Source organism: Zalophus californianus, chromosome 12, assembly GCF_009762305.2.
Source record: "Zalophus californianus isolate mZalCal1 chromosome 12, mZalCal1.pri.v2, whole genome shotgun sequence".
NCBI classification, from domain to species: domain Eukaryota; kingdom Metazoa; phylum Chordata; class Mammalia; order Carnivora; family Otariidae; genus Zalophus; species Zalophus californianus.
The window spans coordinates 94,130,117-94,144,797 of NC_045606.1; the positions used below are offsets into that span (position 1 = coordinate 94,130,117).

General features: G+C 44.4%; 1 gene segment (V, D, J or C); it reads left to right on the forward strand.

Annotated features, from left to right (window-relative positions):
• Positions 1–8,120: 8,120 nt before the first annotated feature.
• Positions 8,121–14,681, forward strand: part of LOC113911840 — a 150,958-nt gene continuing 144,397 nt past the window's right edge. The window contains 3 exon segments of the C gene segment in view: positions 8,121–8,184; positions 8,284–8,345; positions 8,547–8,576. Coding sequence covers positions 8,136–8,184; positions 8,284–8,345; positions 8,547–8,576 — 141 coding nt within the window.

Genomic DNA, 14,681 nt, shown 5'->3' on the forward strand with positions numbered 1-14,681 from the left:
CACGCCCCGCCCCACCCCCCGCGGTGGTCAGTCCTTCAAAGATAGAAGCCCTGTTAATTCATAGCACCGGCTAAAGGCAACATCAAACCTGGCAACTTCACTGCTCACCCGCCTCACCGGTGAGAGGCCAGTCATGTGCACTGGGAGCTTGTGCTCTTTTACCTAATTCCATTTCCCCTGGGTGTATTCAAAAAAATAAAGAAATAAATAAAAAGGGGGGCGGCATTTATAAGCGTTTCATGACCTGTGCCTTTCTGGACCTTGCCCATTTAGACACCCACACATCCTGCAACCCAATCAAGGGTCTGAATATAAAGCTGTCATGTGGGTAAGTTATGTCTTGTAATTAAAAAAAAAATCAACAATGTATAAAGATGTTAAAGGTTAATAATCCTCTCCCCTCTCCAAACACACCTCTATCTCTCCCTGTCTTCGGTGGGTAACCAGTATTAACATTCTGGTGAGTTTCTCTTCTCTGGGTTCATGCAAACCTGTCCACCCAAATATACCTGCAAAAAATGGGACGGCCTGTGCCCATTTACTGCCACCTGCATACTTCTCCCCCTTAATCTACTTTGCATTGTATTTGTCCGGCTTGGTAAACACAGACCTAACTTGCTCCTATTTGATGCTTCGTATTGCACAAGGGGGTGACAGGTACATGGACACTCTGTCATCACTGTCCACTTTCCTGACTGGTCTTTCCTGAAGTGACTGGACAGCCACTTCTTCGAGCTCCCATGTTCTCCAGACTCAGGCTGCTGGGGGATGAGTGGGGTGCTCCCATCACTCATAAGCCTGGAGGTCTGAGAGCTCCAGCCATGACCCTTTATATGACAAGACGGGGAGGGAGAAAGGGGTGGGCCCTTACTACACCCACCAAGGACTATACAATCTCTCAGTTACTCCTCATAAGCCATCATGAAGCGGTGTTAACCCTGCATTACAGAGGAGGAGGCTCAGGTTCGGAAAGGTTGATGGCCTCGTGCATGGACTCAGAGCTGATAAATGGTTGGAGCCAGATTACAAAGGCCAGTCTGTTCGTGTCCGTGTGGGAGGTGCAGGAACCTCGGGGTCACTGGGAGGAAGGGGTTGTCCATCTTCAGACCAGGCTAGGAGGGTCTCTGTGTGTCCTGCAACCACTGGTGGTAAAGGCATCATGATCCTGGCCGCGGAGAGGTCCTAGAGGCAGCTGGTCTGGTCGGTGGCCCAGACTTAGAGAGCTGAGCTTTGAGAAAATCATTCCTTCATGACATGCAGCAGAGATACAGAGGTGGATAAACGAGGGAAGGGAAATCTGTGAGAAGCTATTGTTAAAATGAGGGAAGCGGGAGAAGCAAGTCAGTGGTCCCTTCAAGCACGTAAGATGTACGGGAAAACAATACTAATTAAAATCCAAGCTGATGCTGATCAGTTTGCCTTTAAGTGGTTGGAAAATGGGGAAATATATATCGAAGGTGAAATTGACATCTCCACTATCCTTTTGCTTGTGAAGCCTGGTGACCAAGAGAGAAAGCTGGAGATATGGCAGAAGGCCACAGTGGAAGTTTGGTGGGCACTCTAATAAATCATTCAGCACCGGAGGAGACTCGCAGGGGCCAAAAGCAGGCCAGTTTCCCCACATCAGAGCTCGGAGGCATCTTATCTTGGTCTGGGAGGATTTGGGTTTTGTTCCTTAGAGGAGGGGGGCCACCAATAAGGTTTTGAAAGTTATGCCAGGAAAGCAAATGAACAATCTATTCATAATGCAGCCTGTTAGGGGCCCCAAGGATCAGTTTACCACCCCCCCCCCATCTTTATTGCACACCTTTCATCAGGATGATAAGGGTGAAACAGTCTGACTCCTTCTCAGGGGGAGGTTTGGAGCACTTATTTATTTTATTATTTTTTATTTTTAAAAATTTATTTATTTATTTGAGAGAGAGAGAGTAAGAGAGAGTGTGCATGACTGGGGGAAGGGGCAGAGGGAGACAGTCTTCAAGCTGAGCCTCCTACGCCCACGCTGAGTGAGGAGGCCAAGTGGGCTGGATCCCAGGACCCTGAGATCATGATCTGAGCAGAAATCTAGAGTCAGACACTCAACTGACTGAACTACTCAGGCGCCCCTTATATATTTTAGAAGTGACTTAGAAACCAGAGGCACAATGATAAGGAGCTGAGGACAAAAAGCAGTATGGAGATGAATGAATTGATAGAAGGAATTCTGTTTTTAAGCTCCAGAATTAACAGAAGATCCCAACTTAGATCCATAGCTTCCAGAGGCATCATCCCATCCCTTGTAGCTCTGAACGGTGAATTCAAACTGCTTTCAGGACACAGTTGTGACTGCCCCTCCCCACACCCACACGTGTCCTGTGCCCAGTGATTCATTAGTTCAGTATAACACCCAGAGGTCATCACAGCACGCGCCCTCCTCAATACCCATTGCCCTGTTACCCCTCCCCCACCCTCCTCCCCTCTTTACATTTTTAATGGTTAAAAAAATAAAAAGAATGATATTTTGTGACATATGATAATTATATGAAATTCAGATTTCAGTATCTGTAAAGGAAATTTTGTAGGAACGCAGCCACGCTCTTTTCTATCCATACTACGTCTGACTGCTTTTGCGTTACAGTGGCAGAGCTGAGTGGGGGGGAAAGAGACTGCCTCGTGCTCAACACTGAAACCGTGTACTGTCTGACCCCTTACAGAGAAAGTTTGCAGACCCTTGACATAAAAAAGTATTATGAGATGGATCAACATTCTCGATGATCTGCACACCTTCTGAATGATAAAGCTTCTGAAAGAAAGCATAACAAATTCCCCTCCTCCCCTTGAAGTGGGCAAAGATTTCTTAAGGAGGGCAAGGAATGTTCTCATCTTGAAAAAGTACATTGTTTTTTTTATCAGAAATTAAAAGTTCTGTTCATCAAAAGATATTAAGATAGATAGACGGCTTTCTGAGAGAGGGCAGGTAGCCATCATATAAAGAATTCCTACAAATCAATAATAAAAACGACAATTCAATAAGAAATAGCAAAAGATGTGAACAGGGTGTTACTATACATATTATACACACACATGTATGAACAGGGTATTAGTATATATTATATATGCACATGTATATATCACATGTGTAGTTCCCTCTTCGTGATAATGTTGGGTTTATTTCCCCAGCTGCTTACATTTTTTGGCTGCTAGAACTCCATGGTCAGCCTCTTCCAGGAATTACCTTTGGTTAAAGAGAGCACTTTGCCCAGAGCCCTATCCCTTCCCCGGGCAGCGGGCATCTAATGACTGGCTGGTATCCCCTTTCCTAGAACACTAATTGATGAGGTTTAGAATATGTATTCTTTCCTTGGAACCATGTTTGCTTCGTGCTTCCCTCGTGAACACGTGCAAAGGGTGAGCTAGACACAGGTGGACATCCAATCACCCAGAGCTGGGCCCTGCTGAATCTTGGCGCCCAAGTCTGTACCTGGCCTGCTTGGGCCACTTGAGGACGCTGTGGACCCACTGAGCGGGCCGCGGGAGGCAGCGCCTGGGAGAGGGAGGGTTAAGGAGAAGCAGTCTTGCCTTGGTCCTGGCATCAGGGAGATTGTTGATCAATCAGAGTCAGTGCTGGTGCCTGAAGGGCCCATCACAGTCTTCTCACATTTACTGATGCTCAGGTGTGTTTGCCACAACAGGGAGCTATGAACTCCACCTTTCTTGGTGTGAGGGCCTCTCTTGGAGCCTACATTGGTGCAGAGTGTGATGAAGGCTTCTGTGGGGCAGCCTGAGTAACCTGAGCCAGGTGCAGAGAAAGGAGCACAGAGGAAAACAGAGAAGCTGTGGGAGATGGCCACCCAGCTCAGCGCGGCCAGCCCCGGCTGCCCAGCAGGCGCCTGGACAGATTGGAGGAGGGCCTGCAGCAGCTGAGCCTGCCCAGGGAGTGCCGGGGGCCTGCGGGAGCCGACAAGGACAGTGACATCAGAACGGTGACATCACAGGCAAGCCCTATGAATAGAGATAAGGGAGGAAGACCAGAGCCCTGAGTCAGAAGATGCGCTGTCCTGTCCTGCCTGAATCTTCCAGGGGCACCCAGCTGCTCTGCTGTGTGGCCCTCTGTCTCCTGGGGGCAGGTGAGTCCTGAGCTCAGGTGGGACATCCCTTGAACTGATGCTGGAATCTCAAATTCCTTCCTAGACCAGATCATCAGCGGCTATTTCCTCCCTCTACAGGTCCAGTGGGTGCTGAAGTCATCCAGACCCCCAGACACCTAATCCAAGGCCGCGGGGGGAAGGCTGTTCTGAAATGCCATCCTATCACTGGGCACAGCAGCGTGAGATGGTACCAGCAGGCCCCGGGCCAGGGCTCCCGGTTCCTCATTGAGTATTATGAACAGGAGCAGAGAGAGACAAAGGAGACATCCCGGAGTGGTTCTCAGCTCAGCAGTTCATAGGTCTCCAAGCCTCTGAAATCAACATTTCCCTAAAATTGAATGGGTTTCCTGGACCTTAACCAACAAGATGTCGCAGACCACCGTGTCTTCCATCTCGGTACTGGCTGAGCTGTGGTGGGGAGGTCATACATCATGGTGTCAGGTTACCATACCTATTGCCTGCCCACTTCTAGAACTAGCTGCAAGCCAGAGAATGTGTATCTGTCCGGTCACAGTTCCACTAGGGTGGGGCCAGGGTATTCCCCCAATGCAAGAGCTGAGGGACTAGGGGGTTTCCAGTCTACCGGAGATTCAGCCAAGGAAATAGGAGCCCCCTGGGGATCTCAAGCAGAATGGGAGTTAATACGGAAACTAGTGCTTCTAAACCATTGGACGTTCTGGAGGAAGGAGGTTCTGCAGAGGCTGCAGTTCGCTCATACATCTAGCACTTTCCATCAGAAAAGCTGAAATTGCTACTTCTGCCCAGGCCGGTAACTGCAGAAAACAGCAGAGAGCTACAGTTAAGTACATGTGCGGCATAGCCGTTTCCTGGTGGCAGGTACAAACTTATTAGTGAACACACACGGTTTTAATTCTATTCCTTTTCTGGGAACTTATAGAAAATTCCCTTATTTATTGCTCATTTTCTCTGTGCCGTATACTTAAGTACATTATTTCGATTAATTCTCTCGGGCCTTGTAGATGATTTGCTGAAGGAGGTGCAGCTCACAGATATGGGACGCACGCCAACCTAACTGCTACCCCCCCTTCCGCATTTTGGTAGAGGAAGGCATCTTCACAATTGGAACACTGACCTAAAAGTACCTTCCAGAAACATGGGCCCTGACACAGTCATTTGCGCAGGGAGGCTACCTGCTGAAAGAGGACTTCTGAGATTTCCATCTGTTCATATTCGGACCTGCCTTGGACTGGTGACCAGGAAAATATTTGACTGGGTTTTCCCACTTGTAAACTAAGGCCAATAATATGTGTCTTGCAGAGATTTTATGCAAGAAAATAAAACAAATTGCCTAACACAAAGATTAGGCCCAAGAAATCTTGGTTCCCCTGTCAGCTCTGACAAAGCTCTGGCCTAACACAATTATTTACTGGATGCAATTCTGGGATCAAAGGCAGGCATGGATTACTTTTGCCTGACTCACCTATGTTCCAGACACGAAGTCATCTGAAATGTAAATACAGTCATCTGATAATGTATTATGTGAAATTAACTGCAAACGGTTGCCTCTTATGGGAATGAGAAAATGAGGTCTATGACAGCACTCTTTGTTTGATATTAAGTCTGATATGCAAGAAGGTGCTGTGCTTCCAGAACATTGCAGCTTTGGTGCGACTGATGATCACACAGAAGATCTGATAAAGGAAGGTACAGTTTTATTCAAAAGAGTCCATCATGGTAGAGCCTCTAGGGCCTTCTGTCCTGCCTCTGATTTCACCCTCCACTGCTGTGGACAGTATTTTCATGCAGGTCTGCCTCCATTCACCTCATGCTGACGGCGTGCCCCTCACACACATGCCCTGATCCCTGGGCTTTCGGCCCCAGGGCTGTCTGTGACATCATAGGTTTAGCTGCAGGCATGCGAATGCTCCTGGCGGGACAGGAGCCAAGACACAAAACCTCCAGGATCTGCATTCAGGGGGACAATTCAAGGAGGCATTTCCTAGGCTTCTCAGAAGGTCCCAGTGGAATCCATCTCCTGATGCCCCCGCATATCCTCAATATCGCTCCTTTATCTGGTTCTTTCTTCCCTCTTCCCTTCTGCTCTCTGACAGCGATGGAATAAGGGGACCATTGGAAGACCCTTCCCTTTGGAAGAGACCGCCATTTTTCCTTCATCCATATTGTCATCCATCCTCTCCAAGTCTTATAATAACATATATGAATGAATCTTTTCCCAGTTTGTTTTGGTTTATTTTGAATCCCCAACAGACTCCTATGGGTCTCTGCTCCCTTAATGCTCCAAACCTATTTATAACTGAACAGACTAGGGTTATGTTTACAAAAGCAGAGTCTGCCTGGATTTTCTTCATTAATTCAACAAACATTTATTGAATACATGTGCAGAGCATATCCAGGTTTTATGGAGCCTAAACCTTATAAATTTTAGGGTGCTATGTGAAAAAGACAATAGAAAAAAAAATTTAAGTCTTGGAAAGGTCCTGTGCAAATGAGAAGGGCCTGAAGTTATTCTTCATTGACTTTATGGCCAGCCCACCCTTCACTCTTCACCACGTGTAGGAAGTATTCCAGGTGTTTGGGAAACACCAATGCAAAAAAAAAAAAGGCAAAACAAAACAAAACAAAAACAGACAAAGCTTCGAGATGAGGTCTATGTTTTTAGCAAATTTTGTGACAAATTTGTGAATCAATAATTAATTTAAAAATAAATTTACAAAGAAATATTCCTGGTAAATGCTTATCCCCCTAAAGAAATTAGGTATCATTAAGGATATTGATACTCTGACTAGATCATACTCTATTATGAGAACAATCCTTAGATCTCTGAGATCCCATGTACCCTACCCCAAAGAATGTGAGTCCTAGCTGAATAAATCCCCCCTTTTTTTGTACCGACCCAGCCATGGGAAGTAGACTTATTTGCTGTGTGGTTCTTAATCTCCTGGGACCAGGTGAGTCCTGTGCATAAGGGGAGAGTACTTCCTGGGTTTTCCAGGCCCCGGCCACAAGCCTTTCTGTGAGGCACTCCTTGTGTCAGATTTCTGATTCCATGTCCTTTCTCACTGCTGTGTGATTGTTGGAATTACCCAGGAAGAGTATGTCAAGAATGCAGCCACAGGAATAGAGAAGCTTCACACTGAGATATGACCTATCTAGGAAATAACAGTGTGTACTGATATTGACTAGCTGTAAGTCTGACACTAGAGCAAATGTGTGGTTCGATCTATATGCACCCATTGGGTGGGTGCAAGACCTTCTGAATGGAGACAAAACAATTCCATGTAAACCCATGGATGGATATCTCATCCACGTTGCTAATGAGCTTCCTCTTTTTTCACGGAAAGCAGAATCATGGAACTAAGAACTAATGTGGCCTGGTGCTCCGTGGCCTCGTCTGAAACAAAGGGGAGGAATCTGACTCGTGAGAGCCTAAAGACCTGACTACAGATGGCAGGGCTCCCATCACTCAGGGCACTGTGAGACAACATAAAATAATTCTTCAAATTCCAATGACCCTGACCTTGAGACTTTGAAAACTTTCTGGACATGGTTATTTTAAACAAGAAAATCACTGTAGGCTGAACATCCAATTATCCAGAGTTAAGGCAAAGAGAAAAACTAAAAGGTATTTGGAGGCAAATTTTGAGCAGAAAAGTCACCAAAGAACCAGGACCATCATAATACTTTTTCTTAGTCTACAGAAATATTATGAAAAAATTGTAACAGGATGCAAATAAGGAATTGTATCATTATTCATAGAGGAACAAGTTTCCTTACTAAAAGGTAGAGGAAGAGTATATATACATATAAGATTTCTTCAAAAAGCAAACTAACAAATTCTCCCCCTTCTGAGACATTCAACTTTGTATATATTGAAATGATTCGTTCTTGTGGGGAAAGGGGTATGGCAGGTTAGCTCTGCAGCTCAAGCATTTGTCAAGGACAGTGATGTCACTGAGTGACGGGAAGCCCAAGTTCTATTTCCCCAAAACAAAACTAGAAGACATGAGATTCTGCCTTTCACCTGAAATGGTCACCAGGCTCTTCTTCTGTGTGGCTCTTTGTCTCCTGTGGGCAGGTGAGTACAGGTGGGCTTCCTTCCCTGGAATTCCCAAGACCTCAACACAAGCCTTCCTCCCAAGATGACAACATTAGTCTGTGTCACTCTCTATTACAGGACACATGGATGCTGGCATCACCCAGAGTCCAAGATACAAGATAGTGAGCACAGGAAAGAAGGTGACTCTGGGATGTCACCAGACAGAGAACTATGACTATATGTACTGGTATCGACAAGACCTGGGACATGGGCTGAGGCTGATCTATTATTCAATCGATATTGGCAGCACTGATAAAGGAGACGTCTCCGATGGGTACAATGCGTCTAGATCAAATAAGGAGGATTTCCAACTCATACTGCTATCTGTTGCCTCCTCCCAGACATCTGTGTACTTCTGTGCCAACAGTTACCCCACAGCGCTGCACAGCTGCCTCCTCTTTGCACATAAAGGGTAGTTAGACTGAGCTGCCCTGAACTCACGAGGCCTGGTCTGAGCCCCAAAAAGGCCCTGCCTCTGGTGGAGTCACAGAACTCTTGCCAGCATGAGAGCCTTACGACAGTGGGCAATATGACCCTCGGGGTTGAAGTCCGTCCCTACACCAGTCTCAGCCTGACTGGACATCACCGCAACATCCTTAGCTTGCTGGTTCTCTCTTCTGCTGGCCTCTCTTTCCACTCGCAGAAGGAAAATGCATCTTTAGTTCAGATACAGGAAGATTCCCTTGATAATCTCAAAGCCCCCACATTCTTCTGTCCCTTCTGAGTTTCAGTGACTTCTTTACTCCTTACTCCTTTCCCCAGCCTCTGCTACCCTTCAACTTACAAGTCATAGACCTTCACTCATATGGTCTCTGCTACTGGCTGCCTTTCTTCTGTGAGGTAATAGAGCTGCAAGGTCCTGTAATGTTTGCCCCTCCCCCCGTCTCTCCACCATCACCCTGCCCAGTCTCCCAGGCTCTGTCTGCCCCAGCCACACTCACACACGTTCAGTTATTTCCTTGCATGCGCCATGTTCTTTTTTTCCCTTGGAATCTTTTTTTTTACAGGCTATTTCTTCACTAAACATATGCCCCTCCCTCTTAGTTCTGGAACTCTACTTCATCCCTCATATAAAAATCTATTTCAGGTCTACTTTCAATTATGAAAAGTAAAACTTAAACTTTACTAGAATAAATTAGGAAAACTATTTTTAAGCATTTATTTGAGGAAGGATTTTTTTTTTTTTAAGTGGAGACACAGAAGAACACAAACCACAAAGAAAACTATAATTCCGGTCGCATGAAACTCTTCTGCATCAAAACACACCATGAAAATGAAAAGGTAAGCCACAGACCGGGAAAAGACACAAGGAGTGCAAACCAATGATAAAGAATTGGTGTGACAGACGCCATTCCTGCCCACCGAAGCCCCATGGCTGCTTCGCAATTACCAGCGTCATTTGCAGTTATGGAGTTGGGAACCTACAACCAAGTTCTGAACAATGGGAAGTGTGTAAAAATTATCTAAGTCTCTTCCAAGCCTTGCCTTTTAAATTGTCCTGTGGCATTGTGTTGGGGGTCCCCAAGTATACGCCCATGTTTGGAGATTCGCTGAAAGGATTCACAGGAGATGCATCTAGTTGTAGTCAGGGCTAAGAGTTATTAGTGACACAGTAACTATTCAGTGGCGGATCACAAGGGGAAAAGACACAAGTGGAGTCTGAAGGAATCCACAGACAGGCGTCCTTATGCTCTCCTCCTCCGTGGAGGGGTCACACAGAGCTCACACTTCCCCCCGTGGCAAAAAGGCAGCAACATGGGTACGGTGTTTCTGCCACGGGAGCCCCTTAGGGACTTAATGGCCAGGTTTTTATTGGGGGCTGTTCATATGGGCACTCACTGCCCACCACATACTAAAAATGTAGTTTCCCAGAAGGAAATCTGGTGTTCAGCATAAACTCCGTGTTTGCATGAACAGTCTAGGCAAAGTGAACCATCCTTCTTAGTTGGGAAAAGTTGGTATCGGCACAGATAACTTTACCAGCCAAGTCCCCAGATGGCAGCCAATGGCCCATCTTGCAAGCAGCCTTTCTGAGCACAACAGTCTCACGCTGTGTTAACTGCTTTCTGTGCAGACACCCTTCAACTCTCTTTCCCATGCTGTGATGAACTCGGAATGTACAAGTTATAGATTGCTGAATTATAATATGGAAGCAGCCTGGCTCACTGGATCGTAATTTGGTGGACAACCACTGACGAAACCTGTTCACGCCACATTGTGTTCTGTGGTCACGAGAAATCTGCGGTCACTGGTTAAACCACTGAGATTTTAGGATCTGTTTTATTTTCTGTGGCATAGCTGACCTCGTCTAATGGTATCCAGAAGGAATAAAGAATTCTCATTACTTAATAAGAAAGAAAACCCAATAAAAATGGCAATATTTAATCTAGGTGATTCACATAAGAGTAAACATGAATTACCACTAAACATGTAGATAGATCCTCAAGCTTACTTAGAATCAAAGTATTGTATACAGAAATAAGTTATGACTTCAAACTTACCAGACTGGAAAATTTTCACCTCTCTCTCCTATCAGGCCCTAGTAACCTCTAGTCTAGTTTCTGTCTGCATGAATTTGCCCCATAGAAACCCCATATTCTTCCTTTCGTGTCTGGCTTTTTTTTTCACTGAGAATAATGCTTTCCAGGTTCATCCATGTTGTAGCCTGGATCAGAACTTCATTCCTTTTTATGGCCAAATAATATCCCATTGTATGGATAGACGGCATTTGTATGTCCCTTCAACAGTCGATGGACATTTGAGATGTTTTCACCTTTTGGCTCTTGTGAATAATTCTGCAATGAACATTGGCCTACAAGTATCTGAGTTCCTGTTTTCTATTCTTTGGGGCATATACCTAGAGGTGGAATTGTTGGGTCATACGGTAATTCTATGTTTAATTTTTTCAGGCACTGTCAAGCTGTTTTTCTCAGCAGCTGTACCATTTTACATTACATCTGCAATGTAGAAGGGTTCCAATTTCTCTACATCCTCACCAACACTTTTTTCCTTCTCCTCTCTCTACAGCATCCTAGTTAAATGTGAAGTAGAACCTCACTGTGGTTTTGATTTGCATTACCTTAATGACTAGTGGTGGTAAGCATCTTTTCATGCACTCATTGGCCATTTGTAAATCTTCTTTGGAAGTAATGTCTTTTTTGTCTGGTCGTCTTTCAGAGTTTCTCTTTGTCTTTATATTTTAGTAGTGTTACTGTGATGAGGCTCAATGAGATTGAGGATAAAGTTCACTTGGGAGATTGGTTGCTGGTTATATTTTCAGTGCATGTCGTACTCCTGAAACCTTTGTAATATACTATAGAAGAGACAAATGAGTGAATTCACCAATATTGTGGGGAACCAGGATTCCTACTAAGAGAAGGGAGGTATAATAATAAAAAACAAAACAGGGAAAGATGAGGAAGAAATTTGTTTTGATTTGAATTGGAGGTATCCATATGAACTTATAATTTAAAGATGATGTAGTTCCTAATTCTATCCATGGAAAGGTCTAGGAAACAATTAAAAAACCAGCTAATTGTTTTATTTTCCTTGTAGGTTGTGCTTCCAGTACCAATGAGCAATCCCATTGCAGAGTACTTGATTTCTAAAGGTTATTCCTCAATAGAAGGGACAGGGCAGAAATTACTTCTTCCAGATCCAGGGCAGAGAAAGTACTAGGAGCATTATCTACACATCACATACAGTCTATACTTACCAAGATATTTAACTTGTAATAATGCAGGAATTCTGACTGTGGGCCATTTAACTGGTCAGCAGGCTGGGCTCTTCAAAAAATCAAAGTCATGAAAACCATTATAGATAAGTTGATGACGGAGATGCCTATTTTATTTATTTTTTATTTTATTTTATTATGTTACATTAGTCACCATATATTACATCATTAGTTTTTGATGTAGTGTTCCATGATTCATTGTTTGCATATAACACCCAGTGCTCCATTCAACACGTGACCTCCTTAATACCCATCACCGGGCTAACCCGTCCCCCCACCACCCTCCCCTCTAGAACCCTCAGTTTGTTTCTCAGAATCCATAGTCTCTCACGGGGAAATGCCTTTTTAAAAGTGACTAAAGAGACCTGACAACCAAGTTGATCAACAACATGATCTTTAATTTTGTCCCAGAGGAGAAAAATTCAAAATCTTGAAGGGACACTTTTAGGACAGCTGGAGGAGGTTGAATGTGAAGTATATATTAGATAATAATATTGTTTTGATTGCAATGCTGGCATTTCTGATTATGTAGGAGAATGTCCTCTTTTTATAGGAGAGACCAACTGAATTACTAAGGATAAAATGTTCCAGAAGTTAAAGGTAAAATGTATACAAAGAGATAGAGCAAATGTTACAAAATGTCAGCAATTGGTGTACAGATGTACAATTTATTGTTCTGTTCATTTTACCATTCTTTCAGCTTTCCCATAGGTGAAAAGTTGAAGGAAAAGATCTTTTTTTTTTAATTTTTTTATTGTTATGTTAATCACCATATATTACATCATTAGTTTTTGGTGCAGTGTTCCATGATTCATTGTTTGTTGAAGGAAAAGATCTTAAGATCCCACAATATTGGCATTATTTCAGTGTGATGGTATTTATTATATTCATTTTTAATTTAATCTCTGAGACATTCTGTAGTTACAATGAAATAAGTCTATAAGAGAAGACCTCTTGCAGCTCTATAGTGTATTTTCCACGCAGGCGAGAGGGTAAGATTGAAAAGACGTCCCCAAAGACAAGACAATTCATAGCTTGAAGACAAAACAGCTCTATATCTCTGAGATGAGCACAAAATTTAACCCGCAGTGAATGCCAAGAGGCCTTTCAGCAAACGTATAGGACCATTTTCTCTGCGTCAAGAGAGTTGGAACATCCTAAAGGTTAGTAAAAAACTCACAAGGTGGGAAGCTGACCTGACTGTAAACAGAAGAAAACAAGTGCGTCCCCGAGTTGTGGTTGAACAGCATATATCTGCCTAATGAGGAGACAAGGGGATCAGATGGAGCTGAGAGGTTTTACCCTCCCAAGCTCCGTCCCTCACAAGCTCTGTTGTCCCTCACAAGCACGGTCCCTCGTGCGCGCTGGCCCTCATGAGCTCTAATACTCGCCTGATTCTAGTGAGGCACTACAGATGGTCATAGATTTCATCAGCTGGGCTGCCCAGGAGGCAAGCGAGGCCTGGGAACACATGGGGGGTGCCTTTCCTGGGACCGGCAGACCTCAATTTCTTTAACCCCTGGTCACAGGTCGGAATAAGTAGTGATATCTTGATGTGAAAAAATCTCTCCATATTGGAGTTATCAACTGGTGCCAACTAAGCTGGGCTCAGGTCAACTGCTTTTTTACTCGATGAGAGAGAAATTTGTGAGAGAAACAGGTGGATCTGGTAATTCCCCATCTCTGGGTCTTCACTTGATAACCTTGACATGTAAGCCCTAAGTTTTTGAGACTCAGCAGAATATATCTGAGCCCACGGCTATACTGTTCCCACCTCTCTGGACACACATGTTCTCATTTTGTCCCTTCATACCAACTAGCAGGACCCTCTCCAACCCTCCCGCACTTCCTAGCTCACCACCCAGACAAGGGAAGGAAGTGTGTTTATAGCTAATGTTGCCCTGTTTAAAAAGAAGAAGAAGGAAGCCAGATACTAACCACTGAATTCAGTTCTATTACTCTAGAAGTTTTTTAAGATTCCAGAAGGTCTGTTCTGTTTTGTATTTATTGTTATCGTATCCACTCTGGTATTTTCAGGGATTAGAGAGTTTTCCAGCCTTCCCAGATAAGACTGAAGATGCTACATTGATGAACTAGATGTATAGGAAGCCCCATGATGAAGACCTTGGTACATAAAGCACCGTGGAGATTGGAGCAAGCAAGGAGGAAACTAGTCTTTGACCTTCAGATGGAATAAAAGCTTCCACCTTAACCTGCACTCAGGGATCATTTTATTCCGTTACCTTTGAGTGTGTCACTTAGTTCCATGTGCTTCTAGGATAATGCTGTAGCAATTTCCCCAGCCTGCATCCTGTCTAAGCTCGTGTGACTGGGAGAATGGAGAGCGTGGTGAAAGAAAAATGTCCAGAGGGAAGGATGATTCCAGAAAATACAAAGAGGTTGTGACATTATAGTTCACGGTGAGTTGTCTTTGATACATCGAAGTGGAAACATCCAGCAGAATGAGAAGGTGGTGGGAAATGTAGAGGCGTGGTGGTCAACCCCATCACTCACACCCTGGAACGATGGAACAATGCGTGAAGACACTTGGATAAACGTACACACAGTCTACAGATACGTTCAATAACCTCCTAGATTTGGTTTAGTTTGTAACACTTGGTTTCTAAGTCTGTGGCCATTTGCAGAGACACTCATGTCACGACAGGAACTGCTTCCTGGGGACAACAGGGATGCCCATCCTCCTCTGCTCATGTTCACAAGGACGTTGACCTGGTGAACCTCC